Here is a 19,783-nt window from a genome sequence, read left to right on the forward strand (position 1 = left end):
ATGGAGTTTGTTTTGAAAGGGACAAATCAACCATTGGTCAGAATCTTGAAAACATTCATTACCATTGACATGTCCAGGAACAGATTCTCGGGAGAGATTCCGGATTCCATAGGGAATCTTAATTCACTCAAGTACTTGAATTTGTCTTACAACAGTCTCACAGGGCATATACCATCATCCCTTGGAAGTGTGAAAGCACTGGAATCATTAGACTTGTCTTCAAACCGACTGAATGGTGAGATTCCTCGGAAGCTGACGATGCTGAATTTTCTTTCAGCATTAAATCTATCAATGAATGATCTTGTCGGAGAGATTCCTCAGTCTGGTGGCCAGTTTTCGACATTTGATAACAGCTCCTTCATTCGGAACTCGGGCTTATGCGGATTTCCTCTAACAAAAAATTGCAAGCAAGATCCCATGGCTCCTCCTCAAGAAAGTGAGGATTCTAATTTTGTGGATGGATTTAGTTGGCGACCGGTGGTTTTGGGGATACGGATGTGGTTTCGTAATAGGAGTTTTGATGGGTTGTTTTATAATAAAATATGGAAGCCCTAAATGGTTACTGCAACCAATTTTCGGTGTTCAGTAAGTTTGAGTTTGTTTCATCATGTAATCCGTGAAATATCTAATTCTATGTTATTGTCAGTTTAATTTAATACTCCCTCTTTCCCGCTTTAAGAGTCCCGGTTGAGTCGGACACATGTTTTAAGAAAGTGTTTGAGTGTGTAATAAATAAATATTGTAGTGGATGTTGAGATCCACTTTTAATTGAGTGTGTAATAAATAAATGTTATAGTGGATGTTGTGACTCACTTTTAACACTTTCTAACTTACTTTGTAGGCATTTTTTATTAGTTTATCCCAGCCGGGACTCCTAAAGCGGGATGCCCGAAATTGATCAACCGGGACTCCTAAAGCGGAACGGAGGGAGGACGTGTTATGATTCTGAGTACAAATCGGTTAGACCCAACCCAATGAGATCATCTAGAAAAGGAGAATGAATCCAAAGACTAGACCGAATCACTTTAGGCAACAATGTGACTCCCCCGAGTTAGTTACAGGGAAATTGTAGAATAAACTTGTTTTTGGACACCAAATCTTTTCCTTACCTTGGATAGACATTATGTGATTTGAATCCTATCACAAATTAATGTTGCTCAAAACTATAACCCACAAATCCATAATTCATACTCCCTACATCCGCCATTAAATATCACATGTATTTCAAAATTAACCAATGCCCCATGGGGTTGGCCCGAAATAAGATAATTCTTGTTATTCCGAGTTGAAATAATGAGAATTTATGTTTACTTATTTATAGATACAAATTTAGCACGTAGATCAATTGAAAACTATCTTAAAATGAGAACTTGTGAATTTATGCTTGACAATGTAAATATACTCCTTCAGTCCCAACCTAAGTGAGACATATTTCTTTTTGATACGTCCTAATCTAAGTGAAACGTTTCCTTTTTTGGGAATAATTAAATCGCTCATATCTTCTACTTTATCATCTTCTCGCTCATACTTTACCTTCTCTCTTTCTACTTTATTCTCTTTTTCTCTTTCTACGTTATTTCTTCTTTTTACTTTATCATTTTTCTTACTTTATTCTTTCTTTCTTGTCTCACTTAGGCTAGGACAGAGAGTATCAGTTTGACAAACATATAACAACATATCAATTGCTCATACTTACTCAATATTTTTAGGAATCATTAAAAATCATTATTAACTTCACCTGTTGTCTAGTTTTCAACACTTAATTGAGAATAAACATAAACAGTGTTTTCACAATTTTCATAATCATCATGATTGAGTTACCATTATGATTATTCTTACGGTGGATTCCAAACTAAAATAACCCAATATTGTGATCAAATGTCTAATTGTATTATGGTGTCGAAGAATATGCTGAGACTTATCATTATATAATACATTTTCCCTGCTAATAGTAGTTTGGCGATCACAATGAATTAATACATGAACTATTGTCTTTCTTGAAAATGTCAAAGTTATTCACTTTTGTCCATGGAGGGGCCCTGTATTAAATTGTTAGTTTAATCCATGAATTGTCTTCTTTGAAAGTTTTCAGGGTTGATCGAGTTATTCACATCTTTATTGTTGATCACCGCGGAACAGTTCCACCCCCAATAGTAATATTCTCTCCGACTCATAAGAATATGCATTTGGGTTGGAAACGAGTTTTAATACACAATTGAAAAAGGAAAAGAGATAAAAAAAGTAATTAAAGTATTATTAGTGAGAATGAAAAGAGTTTCCAAATTAAAAAGTGCGTGTCTTGTGGGATTGACTAAAAAGGAAAGAGTGCATATTATGTGGGACGGAGGAAATAGTAAGCCATACCACTTGTTGTGTCATATATTCAGTTTGCATCACAGTACCGCTCAATACTGGGTTTATCTCGAAAAATGTAGCGCATAATTTTGAGAGCTTTTCAATGCTCTCTGTTTAGATTTCTCGTGTAATGACTTAAGCCCCGATCAAGCCCAAAAACCAATTGTCCAGCCCACAGCCTCGACACGTAGGTGCGCGCTTCTGGGTGCTAAATTCCATCACTTGTACATATAATTATTACGGTTAATGATTCAGCCTTTTAAAAACATTAACGGAATTTCCATCATATACGTATGATTAACACATTAATTAATCTTATGTACGCAATGTGTGATTAACAAATGCAAAATTGGTAAAGAGAGAGGTAGAGAGAAAAAGTAATCAAAGTATTATTAGTAAAGAATGAGTCTCACTCATTAGAAAGAAAATAGTTTCCAAAATTAGAAAGTGCATATTCTTGTGTGATGAATTAAAAAGGAAATAGTGCATATTCTCGTGGAACAGTGGGAGTATTTAATTGATAAACTTTAATTCAGTATTTCTCACTTGTTGGGAATGACTTAGAAAAAAAAATATATTATGATCATCTAACGTGGAACGATTCTATATTGTTTAATTTTATATAATTAAAAACTTTATCACTTATAAAATAGGTCAAACTGCTAGGCAAGATTATAACATATTTTGCTTAGTTCTCATTTCATTGTAGATCTATTACTCAGTCCGACTTTGGTGTGAATTCGCACCCTTTCTGGTCTCTGCACTTATCAGATAGAAGCAAGAGTTAAATGCCTTGACCAGAAGACGGGCTGCGTGTGGGAAAATTTATTAAAGCAACATTTGACTTTTATTAGTAGTAATATTATTATGGTGCTTCATTTCGGAATTTTGAGTAATTCTGCTTTGATTAATTTATCCAAACACAAGGAATTCCACATCGGAAATTTGAGGCTAATTTAGCAAATTTGGACTTTAATCTCATTGCCAAAGTCATTAACCCGGATTGTGATTTGCTTCAACTGATTTTTGCTAATGTCAAATATTTTCCTATATATATGTGACTGACCACTTGTGTTTATTTCAATATGTGCATGCAAATTAAAACTGAGTAAGTAGTTTCAATGCATTTCTTTTTGACATTTTTGCTGATTATGCTTCATGTGGATTTCTCACAATGTGTGAGAAAACCATTCTCTGCCCTTGATATTCTCTCTTGGATCAAACCCTAATTGGCAACCCTTCATTTTCACACACAACTCTTGCTGTTTATGACTATGTACCCTCGCCACCGTCGCCTCCGACCCTTGATTTCCACTACCCGCCAGTTTGGCCTAAAGCAAAGAGAGGCAGTCGTTGGCCAGACCTTCCTCCGCCGTCAGAAGTCAAAAAACATCTTGTTAAAGTAATGCGTCGACCACCTTCGCCACCTCCACCAAGTTGTTTGCCATATTGTCCTCACTAGTATTTGTTGTGTCTAGAGTTTCTTTATGTCAAAACTTTACTACTATGTATTTATTGTATTGTACACATACACGGTACACCACCATGCACGCTCTTCTTCATACTGTAACATCGATCCATTTTAATATTATATAGTCTTCAATCCTTGATGGATTCTTGGAATATGCAAGCCCTAATTAATGGTTACTAGAACCAATTTGAAAACCCTAATTAATGGTTTCGTAATAAGTAGGAGGTTTGATAGGTTGTTTGGTATTGGATTATGCAAGCCCTAATTAATGGTTACCTGAACCAATTTTCGGTATTCAATAAGTTTTAGCTTGTTTGATCATGTAATGTATGAAATATGTAGTTCATGTTATTGTCAATTTAATATAGTAACCTTTTTTTCTTACTATGACCACTTCATTTGTAAAATAGAAACTAAGATAATTGTTTGGAATTGACAAAGTGTAGAGTTCAAAACAGTGACCCGGCCCAATGAGATCACCGAGAGAAGTAGAATGAGTTTAGAGAGCATGACTAGACCGAGTCACTCTGGGATCTCCATTAATTATGGTTGATTATCATTATGATTATTCTTATCTTGTGGGTTTTAAACTGAAATAATACATGTTGTAATCAAATGTTTCATGATATTATGCCGTCGACGAATATATCGACACTTACTTATATAAGGCCGTTTTTGCCTACCAATAATAGTTTGGGTTATCACATCGAATCAATATACGAGGAGCTGGCTTCGACCAATACCATGCAATATTACTTTCAGGTTATCTCAAAAAAATATAGTCCATGATCTTCTGTGCTCTTTACTTGTATTCCTCGTGTAACATCTCAAGCCGCAAACAGGCCTTAAAAACAACCCCAATACCAATTGCCCAGGCACAAGATCCCAACTTGTGGCCTCGGCGCGACAACGTCACATGTGTGGGATTTTTCAACCATCACTTGCGCACTTAATTAGTATTACAAATAATGTATTAGTCTCTTAAGGGGGTGTTCGGTTGCCAGATTAAATCTCATGATTAATATGCATCATGTTTGGTTAATAAGATTGAATCCTAGATGAATAATCTCATGATAATTAGTCATAGCCTCCCCCCTCCAACTAAAATAATCCTACAACTTAATCTTAGATGGATAGTCTCATGATATTAGTCATAGCAACCGAACGCCACCTAAATATACAAGATTATAAAAGGTTCATTTTCTAATGTAAGATTAATAAACACATAAATTAATCTCATAACTTCATTTTCAAGCAGCAAACTTTGATCAATTATTTCTCACTCACCGAGAATCGATTTAGAGAAAAATTAATATACCCGCGACCATATGCTTGGAAGGTAGGTCAACTATATATAGCTTAATTTCACAAATTAAAACTTTTGTCGGTCAAACTGCGTTGACCGGGTAAGTTTTCATCATTTTTCACTTAGTTCTTACATTACTTTATTCTTGATGTATACGGTCCATCAACTATAGTCTAAATTCACACCAATGCATTCTTTGGTCTGAATTCACACCCTTTCTTTGGTCTCCACTCTTATTAGAGAAGTAAGAGTCGAATGCCTTCACCAGAAGACGGGCTGCATTAGGGAAAATTTGTTAAAGCAAATTTTCCCTAATGCAGCCCAAATTTGATTTTTGTTATAAGTATAATACTATATTATGCTGCTTTATTCAGAATTTGAGTGTTTCTGTTTTGATTAATTTGTCCAACAAAAGAATTCCAACATCGGAAATTTGAGGTTAATTTACCATATCTGGACTTTGAATCTCGTTGCCAAAGTCTTTAGCCCAGATTGTAATTTGCTTCAACTGATTTTATTAATGTCAAATATTTTCTACATATATATATATGTGGCTGAACACTTGTTTTTTTTCAATAAATGCATGCAAATTAATACTGAGAAAGGAGTTTGAATGAATTTCTTGACATTTTCACTGATTATGCTTCAACTGATATTCTCACAATGTGTGATAAAACCATTCTCGGGTAATGATATTTCTCTCATGGATCAAACCCTAGTTGGCAACCCTCCATTTTCACACACAACTCTTGTTGTTCATGACTGTGTACCCTCGCCACCGTCGCCTCCGCCCATTGAGCTTCGGCTGCCACCTTCGCCTAAAGCAAAGAGAGGCAGTTGTCGGCCAGCCCTTCCTCAGCTGTCATCAAAAGTAAATAAACGTCGGATGCAGAACCGCCGTGTGCTAGAATCGACTAGACCATCCAGCTCCACCAAGATGTTCGCCAAATTGTGCTTAGTATTATTGTGTCTAGGGTTTCTTTATGTTAAACTATACTACTATGTATACACACACCCCTACCATGCACATGCATTCATGCAGGTGAATGATGGCCCATTTTCATACTGCCATAGCACATGTTCTTATTATACTTAATTGTGTAACATCGTTCCTTATACTATTACTGTTTTGTTTGAATAAAACTATATGTAATGAATTATGAAATGCTTTTTGTTTTTATAATTTGGATAAGTTTGATATGCCAATAGGTAAAAAAACCATTATAGTTTATGAAACTGAAATGAAAAAATTTCTCCTATACATCCAAATTATACCGTTTCAATGCCAAAGATGTAAAAAGGAAAATGGAAATGGAAATGAAAATTAAAATCGATCGGTTTTGCATCTTCTTCTGATTTCACAAATCAAGCTTTAAAAAATATCAAAACAACGTCGTTTGACGTCTTCATCCCCTTCAAAAAAAATTTAACGCAAATCGGAGTGGGGACGGTAGCGTTGCTTGTTAATCCTAAGGAAATATTAGGGCGTCCTTGCGATCTAAAATGACTATTTCTATTGATTATTTTATGTTTCATAAAACTAGATAAATTTTACTACTAGGCTCCAAATAAAGATTAATGTTTCTCAAGAGTATACAAGCCAGAATGATCTATTACTCCTATTATCAAATAAAAACTGAATTCAACAATAATTCCTATACGATTATTTTCTGAGGTAGTGTCAAAAATGATAACTGATAAATAATCTATAATCACTTTAACATTGAATTTGAATACTACTCTCTCAGAGTCTCAAGACTACTTATTAATCTATTTCATGTTATCCCAAGTTATTTACACTATCTTTTTTTCTGGCAAAAATTTTATTCATCGTCCTATTTTTCCATGTCTTTTCTCTCATATACTTTTATTCTGTTTGATACGCTATTCTCTCTCCATTTAACCTCTAAACATCAATTATTAAATCTCATTCCTAAAGAACAACCATTTGGCCCATTCCAAAACAGGCCATTAGCCCAAGCGTCCAACCAAATCCAAAACGAAGCCCAATTCATTAAACATTTCAACCCAATTCATTGAACATTTAAACAAAATTCCTATCGGAACCCTCTTCGCCTCTTAACGACTTAACCATCTTTACTATGCGCCACTCAGTTCGTCAATCGTCATTACCCACTTAGCCGACTTCTACGGTATGCTTTGTATTTTTGCTTGCAAACTTCGTAGTGAATTTTTAGTTCATTTTATTGGGTTGGGTGTGTGAATATATGTTTGCATAATTGTATTTGGTGAATCTGTTGGAAATTGAAATTGCCCCCCTCGTTTTGGTGTAACTTGTGTCAAGCTATGAGCAATTGCCATTGAAAAGGTTGAAGTTATCACTTGGTACCTTGTATCAAAGTTATGAAATTGAATTCTAATTATTCGATTCGGTTATGTTGTTAGATTACTAAATTAAAGTTAATGAGTTATTTGATTATATTTACTGTTGAAATTGGGTATGTTTTTTTATTTAATTAGCTAAATGCATAAATTTGTTTAGAAAGAGCTAGAGTTTTGATTGGTTCTTGTAGTAGTATTAGGTATGGAAAAGAAACACAAATAGTGGAGGAAAATGTGAAAATTGAAATTAAAATGTATTATGTCGCCTATTGCTTTTGTTGTTATTTATCAAGCATGGTTCAGTAGTATTGGGAAAAAGCATTCTAAAATTTGAAGATCATGTTGGTGAATAAAAAATTACTAGTTCACACATTAGGGTGTAGGTAATGTATTTAGAAGTGCGGGTCATTGATTTAGAACAAAGTATTAACTTCCTTAATTGAATAAAAAATGTGCTTTGGTCATCCACAAGGACCCCAATCTATACCAACCTTCATATAATCATTCCCCAACTCATAACACATCAATCACATATTCACATCATCATTCCCTCATTTTGTGAGCCACAACCCAAATAACCCTCATATCTCTCTACTATACCACAACTTAATTTTATTTTTTCATTTTGTTTAATTATCATAAAATTTTATAGTTATTTATAAAACCAAAATAAAGAAATAAAAACGACATTAATAAACACAAAAAGTACATAATTGAAATTTATAAATTTTTGGATTAAAAATAATTTACAATCCAAAATTAATTTAAAATATAATTTACAATCCAAAAATTACATGCCGCATTTGGGACCAGACAACGTTTTAGACGCGGCCTTCACACTGTGTTGGCGGCCCTAGGCCTGCCTTGGCTTGTTCCACACCCCCCCCTACTCCTACAATGCTGCCAGGCAGAGACAGCGGCCTCACACCGCGTTGGTGGCCCTTGGCCTGCCCCGGCTTGCGCCACACCCTACTCCTGCAACGCTGCCAAGCTCGGACAGCAGCCTCACACCGCGTTGGCGGCCGTATGCCTGCCCGTACTCCTGCTACGCTGTCAGGCCGGGACCACAACACATGATTTGTGGTCCGAACCCAAATCTTGTCCCGGATGCTAATGCCCTGGAAGTTGTCGTTTTTGTAGAGAAAACAACTTATCAAAACTTCCATCTGGAAAGCACATCCATAACCCAAAACCACCAGTCACTAACCAAATTCATCCACAAAATTAGAATCCTCACGTTCTGGAGGAGGCGACCTGATAACTTGCTTGCATTTTTTAGTCAGTGGAAATCCGCATAATCCCAGGTTCCCAATAAATGAGGTATTATCAAATTTCCCAAACCAGCCGGATTGAGGAATCTCTCCAACAAGATCGTTCACCGATAGATTTAACTTAGAAAGAAAAAATCAACATTGTCAACTGCTGAGGAATCTCTCCATTCAATCGGTTTGAAGACAAGTCTAATGATTCCAATCCTTTCGCATTTCCAATAGATGATGGTATCTTCCATTGAGATTGTTACGAGACAAATTCAAGCACTTCAAATGCAGAACTTGCAAGGATTTACTCAGCTCTCCTAAACACTTGGGAAGTGGCCCCTGCAGGTGGTTGTTGGATAGATCAAGAATTCAAGGAATCTCAATTTGCAAATGGTGGAAGGTATAGAACCGGAGAGATTGTTATTCGCCACGTTGAGATAAGTTAAGTTGAGGGATCTTCCAATAGCTGGCGGTATGGAACCTTGGAAATGGTTATCGGAGAGATCAATACTCTTAATATTGGCAGTGAACAACTCCCCCGGAATCATACCTGAAATATATAGCAAGTAGGTATTAATTAGATACTGTGAGTATAGGATGGTTAATCGGTTCGGTTAATAACTGAACCAATTAGTCGGTTAAGCGACTAATGATTTTTCCAAAAACCCTAACCGATAATGTTGTGAAATTTATATATGATGGGATACCAGTCAAAGCATTCTTGTTGAGAGATAATGCTGTAAGTGATTTCAACTTGAAGACTCGAGGCAAAGGGCCGATGAGCTTGTTGCGATTCATGTATAATGCAACTAATTTATCTAGTCCACCAATCTCTTCTGGAATCACACCTATGAAAGTATGAAAAAAATTAGTCATTTTTTCCATCAAACATATATACAAATGTGTAAATTATATACTTGTACCGGTTAAAGTATTGTTGATGAGGTATAATTCTTGGAGCTCTTTCATGTACCAATTTCTCTTGGCAATGTCCCACTTAGTGTGTTATGACTCAATGAAATATACTTCACAGAAGACATGTTTAAAAAGGGTCGACGGTAAAGAGCCCGCCACTTGTTCGAATCAATGGACAAAGTTAGTAAATTGGTAAGCTGTCCAATCTCATGTGGAATAGCACCTATAATGGATAAAGTTAGTAAATTGTTAGGCTGCCCAACCTCATGTGGGATAACGCCTATAAAAATGTATATTCATCAATAAAACTTAATTAATTAGATTAAATAAGAAAATTAATAATGATTAACAAAAATGAATAATCCATACCATTGGAAGCGTGAAAGCATTGGAATCATTAGACTTGTCTTCAAACCGACTGAATGGTGAGATTCCTCGGAAGCTGACGATGTTGAATTTTCTTTCAGCGTTAAATCTTTCAATGAATGATCTTGTCGGAGAGATTCCTCAGTCTGGCGGCCAGTTTTCGACATTTGATAACAGCTCCTTCATTCGGAACTCGGGATTATGTGGACTTCCTCTGACTAAAAAATGCAAGCAAGATCCCATGGCTTCTCCTCAGAAAGTGAGGATTCTACTTTTGTGGATGGATTCAGGTTGGAGACCGGTGGTTTTGGATATGGATGTGGTTTCCTAATAGGAGCTTCGATAGGTTGTTTTGGTAATGGAATATGGAAGCCCTAAATGGTTACTGTTGCCAATTTTCGGTATTCAATAAGTTTTAGCTTGTTGGATCATGTAATCTAGGAAATATCTAATTCACGTTATTGCCAGTTTGACTCCGTAAAATTTTTTCTCGTTACGAGCGTTTCAATTAAAAATTAGATTAATAAGATAAGTGTTTGGAATTGAAAAATGTAGAGTTCAAAAAGAGTATCCGACCCAATGATATATATCACCGAGAGAGGCAGAAAGAGTTTAGCGAGCATGACTAGACCGAGCCACTCTAGCTGAGCAACAATGTGACTCTGCCAAGTCAGTTATACGAGAATTTTAGTACTTCCTTCGTCCTCCATTATGTGTCTTAGTATTTCTATTTTGGTGTGTGCCATATTAATTATCCCACTTCACTTTTACCACTCTTGGTAGTGGACCCCACATTCCATTAGCTCATTTTCATTCACATTTTATTATAAAACTAATACATAAAAGTAGGACACACAACCTTCTAACTTTTTCAATCCAAGCCCCCTTTGCCTAGCGGTAAAGGGTGCTGGATACCCGCGTCCATCCTGGAGGTCTCGAGTTCGAACCCTGGGTGGCGTAATTTGTCTTTCCTCCTTGTTACAGGAGTTGATTTGTAATTTCCTCCTTCATATATATGATATAAATTTATGAAGTTAATTTTTTTTTTTTTTTTAAAAAAAAACCTTCTAACTTTTTCAACCCACTTTCTATTACATTTCTTAAAAACTCGTGTCAGGTCAAAGTAGGACACATATGGGGACGGAGGGAGTAATAAACTTGTCTTTTGATGTCAAATCGTTAGGGCAATCTTAACCCACATTAGATAGACTTCATGTGATTTGAGTCCTATCACATCGCTCAACACTATATGGTACTTCCCTCTGTCCCTCAATAAGTGAGACATTACTTTTAGTTTAAGAAAGCATAGTTTTGTAACTAAGTAAAGAGAACGAAGTAAGATAGATTAACAAGTAGAGAGAAAAAAGTAAAGAAAGAGAGGGCTAAAAAACGAAATGACTCATTTAGCTAGGGAAATCCGAAAAAAAGAATGTGTATCACTTAATAAGGACGGAGGGAGTATAACTACGCCTACAGGGCTTTAAATCGGAGAACAAAAAATTAATATGTACTACAATATCCTAAAATCCATAATCCATATTTTGGGAATACCGAGCAACACAAGGAATATGTAGAAGATTGACGAAGCAACTAACTAGATTCAACCCTACGAGGAGAATATCATCTACTTGGAACGTCATCTATTTTATATTAGTTTAATTTCACAAAATAATTTTTTCACTCATGTACGATTGGTAAAATTGCATTGACCGAGCAAGATTTTTATAATCCTCCCCATTAAATAGCCAAATGCAATGTGCAGACATAAACTTAGTCCTCAAGGGGTTAAACCGTTAAAGTATAAGAATGTCTACAAGTGAGACACTCTTTTTGGCCACAAGATTTAGTAAATTAATTGTATTGTTTTTTTTTTTTGGCTAAAAAAAGCCCAAAAAGAATAAGAAAACACTCACGGTGGCAAAGGGAGTGGCGGAGACAGTACTTAATTTATACGAACACTATATTTAATAACTTTTGAGAAATTAAGAAGAAAATCTCATTCTGCAAGTAATAAGAATACCCATTATCTTGGGCTACAGAATATGAATTGGCAGCTGTTATATAATAAGTGGCGTAGTCCAAGTTGGGAAGTGCCAAATGTGTTTGTCTTATTTATACATTCATGAGAAAAATATAATATGATAATAATGATAAAATCATTGACATAGGTGTTGAAAATTCATACTAATATATTATGATAATAATGATATAATCATAGACATGGTGCTGACTGCTGATATTTAATATGCCTTGTATTATTGTAACATATATAGGTGTGAAATTTATATGGGTTGAAATATATTTAGCTAGCTTTCTTTGCGATATACTATTATTATATAGGGATATATATAGCCTTAGATTATACTACCTCCGTCCCTCCGTCCCACAAAAGATGTCACACTTGTGGGACAGCATAGGATTTTAGGAGGTTTTGTTTTGTGTGTTTAATGGAAAGAGAAAATATAATTTTTATATTAATGTGAGAAAGAACTTTTTCCAAAAATGGTAATATAACATTTTTTGTGCGACAAACTAAAAAAGAAAATGTGACATCTATTATGTACTCACTCCGTCCCATATGTCCCATAAAAATATGTGCACTTTCCATTTTCGTCTGTCCCATAAAAATATGTGCATTCCATTTTTGGAAAGTTATATCAATTTAATAATGTAAATCTCACTATCTACTAACACTACTTTAACTACCATTCTCCTCCTCTATCTTACTTTACCATATCATTCTCTTCATCTCTCTTACTTTACCAATTTTGTCTTAATTCCCGTGTCATACTCATTGCCCATATTTTTATGGGACAGAGGGAGTATGTAAGAGCACCCGCAACGCATCGCCCGGGTGTCTCGTATCTCGTCCCTCCGAGACGAGACGACAGCGAGACGCGTTGCAGCATCCCGTCTCGTCCCGGTCTCGCCGAGACGCCCGTCCGACCGAGACGGCTGGCCCGCCAGCTTGCCACGCGCCCGCGCGACGTGGCGCGCGCTGGCGCTAGGCGTGACGCCCACTCGCCGCCTGCGAGTGGGCTTCGCCACGCTGACGCAATAAATCATTTTTTAAAAAAAATTCGAATTTAATAAAAAAATAAAAAATTCAAACGGTAATGTTACTGTTTTCGACCGTTTTTTTACTCTATAAATACTCCTATTTCATCATCATTATACACACAAACACACATCTATTCTTCCCAAATCATCTCCATCTAACCTCTCCAATTTTCATCTAACCTCTCCAATTTTCATCACAAAATGTCCGGCGACGGAAACTCTGGCGGCTCCGGCGGGTTTGACATCAACGCGTTTGGCGACTGGGGGCATGCACAATGTCTTGGGTGGTTCCGGTTCCGGTTCCGGTTCGTCAACACCGGGGACCTAAGGCTCGTTGACGCCGGCGGGGTACCAACTACCCCATTTTGATGTGGATGCATACGCTCGTCCCTCCGCCCTGAGGTATTCGCAGGGATTATCCCAAATTAGGAAGGATTATCCGGATGAACCCAATCCGGAAGGAGGACGAGGCGGTGGAAGCTCCAGGGCATTCGACGCCATGGAGGAAGAGGAGGAGGCGGCCGAGGAGGAGGAGGATGTAGGTTGTCATCCGTACAGCCACAAGGACACGATGGATCTGTACAACGCCTGGATCAGCGTCTCGTACGATCCCATCGTCGGGAATCAACAATCCCGGAAGTGCTTTTGGGAAAAGGTCACCGATGCCTACAACGAGATTAAGCCGAAGGGGTCCCGCCGACGCATATTGAAGATGCTCCGAAGTCATTTTGACTGAGTCGACAGAGAGGTCAAAAAAATCTGCGGCATCTACAAGAATGAAGCGGCTCATTACCAAAGCGGAGTCATTGGAGCCGACATTCTGAGATTTGCTTTGCGAGTCTATTTCGACGGCAACGACAAAGAATTCAAATATGTCGATGTTTGGGAGGCCGTCAAAGACGTCGAAAGGTGGGCCGACGATGTCCAGTCCAGCACGGGCTTGACCTCGAAACGCACGAAGCACACGGCGGGTGGCCAATACTCGTCTAGTAGGGGCGGTTCAGGCAGCACCGCACAAGAGGTTGTCTCGCAGGAGGTTGAGGGCACGGCAAACGATGCATGGGGGTCCTCCCATGTGCGCCGTCGGCCGCAAGGGACCAAGGCGGCTAGAGGGAGGAGGGGCCGAGACGAATCAAGCCAGACGGGTTCCCAAGGGCCGCCCTCCTCCCTAATGTCCATGTACTTCACCGCCACGATGGCGGACACTTCCCGGATGACACCCGCCCAATATCAAGCCCATCATGCCGGCATTGTGTATCTGGCGGGACAACTTGGTATTCCGCCTCCATTCTGTGCACCGCCACCGCCTTCGAGGGACGATTCGCCGACGGAGTAGTTTTTATAATTTCTATAAATTTGTATTTTAAATTATGTCTTTTTTTATTTATTTTACCACGAATTTAATTATGTATTTTTTTAGGATTTTAAGTTGTAATTTTATTTTATTTAGTGAAGTGTGTTTTTATTAATTGAATTTGTTGGAAATAAAAATAAAAAAATGAAATTGAATGAATAGTTAAGGGATGAGATGGTTAAGGGACAGATAAGAAATGGATGGTTGCATGTGTTGTCTCTTAGTTAAGAGATGGAGTGAAAAGTACACTGAGGTCCATAAATAGTTAAGAGATGGGACGGTTAAGAGACGGATAAGAGACTGCGTTGCGGATGACCTAATCTTCTCAAAAACATTTTATTAGTTCTTTCTCGAGTTGTATCAATATGTTGGATTTCTATTAGATCATTATCCTTGAGAAATAACGTAACAATATTTTCTCAACCTCAAATTCTCTCTAAAATGTTGGGTTCTTGATCATTTGAAATTCAGGTTTTGAATTTTCTTTTAATTTTTGCAGGCAACGACCAACACTTAGTCTCCTAAGACAAATCCAACAAATCAAGTTGACAGTTTCTTGCCAAAATTTATCCAACAATCAACATCCGAATTCCCACATTTTCTTCTACTTGTAACATTTTCAAGCATTGATAGCAATATATTATTTTCTTTGTCAAGATGACGCCTTTTTTTATTTAGAAAATATTTAAAATACTCAATTATCTTTTCTCTTTCTTATTTCATTCATATCTCCTACTTTTAAACACCCAACATCATTTTCTCTCTCTTACTTTTTTCATCTCTCCTACTTTTAAACATCAACAATCTTTTATCTCTCTTACTTTATCCATATCTGATATGATATCTCCTACTTTTAAACACCTAACAATTTTTTCTCTCCCTTTTTAAATACATCAAAATTGGCATGCATAATATCCCATATCATCTTAAGAAGTGGTCATCTTTCTTGGGACGGAGGGAGTACATGATTACGCCATGCATGCCGTTGCAAATATAAATGCTACATTAGTCATTTATGTGTGCATATATTCCAACGTTCGAATTTAATTCCTTTCGTTTTGTGGACTTGAATTTTTTTAACATGCTATTTCGACTCAACTTCTGCTCTAGATGTTAAGATTATATATAACTATTATTTTCTCTATCAATAATAATTTAATAATATTTTACGTTAATTATTACAAAATATATTATATATGCATAATAATTACTACTTCCTCCATCTTGTAGAAATAAGCTAAATTTTTTTTTTGTTTGTCCCATAAAATAGTTTATATCTACTCCATTCGTTCCCTCATAGTTGAAGCGAAACTTTTCAGCACGGAGTTTAAGAAAGAAATGTTGTGTGTTAAATAAATATATAAAAAAGTAAGAAAGAGAAAAAAGGTAGAGAGAATAAAGTAAAAAGTGAATAAAGTAGGGAGAATAAAGTATGAGAGAGTAAAGTAAGAAAGAGAAAAAAAGTCACCCCCTCCGTCCAAGATAGTTTGTCTCACTTTGACCGGGCACGAGTTTTAAGAAATGTAATAAAAAGTGAGTTGAAAAAGTTAGTGGAATGTGGGTGCTATTTTTATATATTAATTTTATAATAAAATGTGAGTATGAGTTAATGGAATATGCGGTCCACTACTAAAAATGGTAAAATGTGAAATGAAACAAACTATGTGGGACGAACCGAAATGAAAAAATGGGACAAACTATCTGGGACGGAGGGAGTGCTATATATGGAAATGACTCAACTATGAGGGAACTTCCCAAAATAAAAAAATGACTCAACTATGAGGGAACGGAAGAAGTATTGATGAAAACTTTTTCTCATTCTCTTTTACTTTATCGTTTAGGGGCTCTACAATCTACCACATTAATTCAACTATGTTTTCAACTTCCTTTTACTTTACCAATTACTCATTAAAACCAATGTCATCCCTAATTAACTTATTTCTATGAGACAAATAATTTAATTATTATATTAATTCATTCAATTCAACTATACAACTAAGTGTGGAATTATAATCGTTATTCATCATATCCAAACACAACAGGATTCGAAAAGTCCTTAATTCATACTTAAATTTTTCTTTAAAAACCACCAATTTTGAAGAACTATTTACGTCTTGTCGCAAGAATTCAACACGGAATTAATGATAGCAGGGGATCTCACCCCTGAATTATTAGTTACTTAACATGCTATGATTTCTATCTAAAGTATCTTCACTTCCTATTATCTCAAGAAATACAAAGGGTTATGGATATGTTTTCCAAACTTTTGTTACTTGCGCTTCTTTTACCAGTTCATTGTTTAATGGACTGCACCTTAGCCTTTGCAACCAATACCAATATCGATCGCTCTTCACTTCTTGCCTTAAAATCTCACATCACATTTGATCCTCTCAATTTACTGAGAAAGAATTGGACTACCGAAACATCTGTTTGTAACTGGATAGGAATTACATGTGATCCTATCAATAACCGTGTCACCGAGTTGAATATTTCTAATATGCAGCTCGTAGGCACCATTCCACCTGAAATCGGAAATCTTTCTTCTCTGGTTTTACTAGACATGAATGAGAACTCCTTCCACGGTCCGATTCCGGCCTCCATCTTCAACATCTCATCCATACAAGTAATAACTTTGAGAAGTAATGCTTTGTCAAGTGAGCTACCAATCGACATGTGCAAGCACAGTCTTCACAACCTCAAATTACTTCGTATATCTTCCACTAAGCTGTATGGAGAAATACCATCGAGCTTGGGCCTATGTTCAAACCTTGAGCTACTTTCCTTGTACAACAATAGCCATCATGGAGTGGTGCCAAAAGATATTGGAAACTTGACACTGCTCACTCGATTATTCCTTGGGTTCAACAGTTTAACTGGTATTTATATCTTCTAATTATCTATATATTTAATCTTGTTGCGTTTCCCTCATGATTTGCTTTTGGCGATCTATTTAAGCCTTCATGTTTTTGTTCTTAGGATACCTCTTAAAAGGTCACACCATAATGGAATAGAGGTTGCACTTATATATTGCTTGCACGTTTTCTAATTCTCGGTTTGAATCTCAATAATCTTCCCCAAGAAGGTCTTGTCTGCTCAAACCTCCGCCAAATTCGGAGCCGATTTTTTTCCTTTTCATAAATGATAGGAGTATATTTGATTTAAAGATATTTGCTTCGGTGTAGTGATAAAATGTAAACTCATATATTGTACAAACTCCAAACTATGATCTGGACCGTTAAAAAAATCAGCAGATGACAAAATAGTAGCAACATAAAATGTCAATACAATATCAACCATTGACATTGTGTTGACATTTTATGTTGCTATTATTTTATCATCTGTTGATATTTTTTAGCGGTCTAGATCATAATTTAGAGTTTGCACAATATTACATTCTTCCCGCATTAAATTCGCTCAATAATTGTGGATGCATATCTCCGTTTAATTTATTGCAATGTGAAGTATAGATTTCCAATTAATTGGACCAAAGTATTGTGATTTGTTGAGTGTCATAGGTAGTAGCCTACTGTATAAATGGGTCCAAAGAATTTGGGCCTTGTTGCCATAGAAAGAAATGCAAAATGGGCTTTAATTTTCCACCCCAACCTTCCACCAATTTTTGCATCTCACTCCAATTCACGTACCTATAGCAAAGCAAACATGAGATATTTGAAATTTTTGCATCTCACTCCAATTCACGTACCTATAGCAGAGCAAACATGAGATATTTGAAATTACAGCTCAATGATTAATTACAATATGTTAGTAATTAGAAAAAGAACAACAGATCTTATGATAAAATTAACACTATTTGATTTATATCATCGGCGTTGTTAGAATTTCTAGGGGAATCCGTATTTAATTACTTTAATTCATTCAACGCACCAAAATTAGATATACACTACTCCCTCCGCTCCATAATAGTAGAGACATTTATTTCTGACCTGGTGATTAATAAAAAGTGTGTTAAGTGAATTAAGTAAATGAATACTAAAGTAGGAAAGGAAAAAGGTTGAGAGATAAAGAGATAATAAAGTATGTGAAAGAAATGTGTTGACTTTTACTAAAAAAGAAAACGACTCCACTACCATCGAACGTACAAAAATGGCAAAATGACTCCACTAAATGGAACGGAGGGAGGAGAGTATTTGATTTACTTATTTTTATTTGTAGAAACTCACTGCCGTTATTTTAGTGTGCACCAGATAATTCATGTTAATTTGTTGCTAGAGGTGGTTAGGTATGATATATACCTAACAAAAACGAACATACTCATTAACCTTATAAAAAAATCAGCATTTGAGAAATCACAAAAAAATTAAAAATGTTTAACAAATTTTGTTTCACAGGTGATATTCCAAAAGAGATTGGTCATCTTCACCTGTTAATTCACTGTGGATGGAATCTAACAAATTTACAGGACCAGTACCTCAAGTTATTTGGAATTTGACGGCCCTTCAAAATTTAGTCCTCTACAATAATAATTTAACTGGTCGGTTGTATATTTACCTCTCTAGACTTATTTTTTTTTATCATTTTACATCGTTATTGTGTCGAAGTTTAAGTACTTAAAATCACCGTATTTAATAGCACCATTCTCTTAGGTTTAAATATATCTAGAAAAAATATTATATCTTACATATTACTAATTTTTTTATGAATTATGTATTCCACAGGTAATATTCCCAAAGAGATTGGTTATCTTAATAATTTAGAGATGTTAAACATGGCATCCACTGGACTTGATGGATCAATTCCAAAAGAAATTGGAAACATGACATCCCTTCAGTATATATACCTTGACAACAATGCATTAAGTGGTATGGTACTGTTGTTTTTGTTAATCATTGTTATTTTTCTTAATTTTATCAATTGTATGGTAGGGAGTTAAAAATTAGAGTATATATTGACTTTTGATTATTCTACATTGTTATAGGTGCTATTCCACAAGAGATTGTCCAGCTTGATAATTTACTAGTGTTGTCCATTGATTCCAACAAGTTGACGGGCACTTTACCGTCGACTTTTTCTAACATGTCTTCAGTGAATTATATTTCATTAAGTCATAACATGCTTAATGGGACACTGCCAAAAGAAATTGGCAACATGAAAGCACTCCAAGAGTTATACCTCATTAACAATAGTTTAACCGGTAAGAATCTATTTATCTATAGTATATGTATGCACACATTTTTATAGGTGTGATTCCATAAGAGATTGGTGGGCTTGATGAATTAATTAGATTATACTTGTGTTCCAACAAGTTTATCAGCCATTTGCCTCTAGTAATATTCAACTTGCTGAATTATCTACCTAACTAATACTAACTTGATATATATTTCAGGTATCATTCC

At 35.9% G+C, this 19,783-nt stretch overlaps 3 protein-coding genes across 3 annotated transcripts; 2 read left to right on the forward strand and 1 right to left on the reverse strand.

Moving 5' to 3' along the window:
• LOC121789867 (receptor-like protein 9DC3) lies at positions 1-1,082 on the forward strand. The gene is made up of 2 exons (XM_042188207.1): positions 1-436; positions 842-1,082. The coding sequence occupies exons 1-2, from the start codon at positions 1-3 to the stop codon at positions 853-855; spliced, it is 450 nt and encodes a 149-aa protein (XP_042044141.1). The 3' UTR covers positions 856-1,082.
• Positions 1,083-8,296: 7,214 nt separating this feature from the next.
• On the reverse strand, positions 8,297-9,703 carry LOC121789870 (probable leucine-rich repeat receptor-like protein kinase At1g35710). Its single transcript, XM_042188211.1, has 4 exons — positions 9,658-9,703; positions 9,442-9,582; positions 9,058-9,284; positions 8,297-8,641 (listed from the first exon to the last, which is right to left on the reverse strand). Exons 1-4 carry the CDS (start codon positions 9,701-9,703, stop codon positions 8,297-8,299), a joined length of 759 nt encoding a protein of 252 aa, XP_042044145.1.
• A 7,028-nt stretch (positions 9,704-16,731) lies between these two features.
• On the forward strand, positions 16,732-19,581 carry LOC121789871 (probable leucine-rich repeat receptor-like protein kinase At1g35710; the record flags this gene model as incomplete). Its single annotated transcript, XM_042188212.1, has 3 exons — positions 16,732-17,305; positions 19,106-19,249; positions 19,366-19,581. Coding segments are annotated over exons 1-3 (934 nt in total), but the record flags the coding sequence as incomplete, so codon positions are not given.
• Between the last annotated feature and the right edge of the window lie 202 nt (positions 19,582-19,783).

This window comes from Salvia splendens, unplaced genomic scaffold (genome assembly GCF_004379255.2).
Source record: "Salvia splendens isolate huo1 unplaced genomic scaffold, SspV2 ctg36, whole genome shotgun sequence".
NCBI lineage: Eukaryota > Viridiplantae > Streptophyta > Magnoliopsida > Lamiales > Lamiaceae > Salvia > Salvia splendens.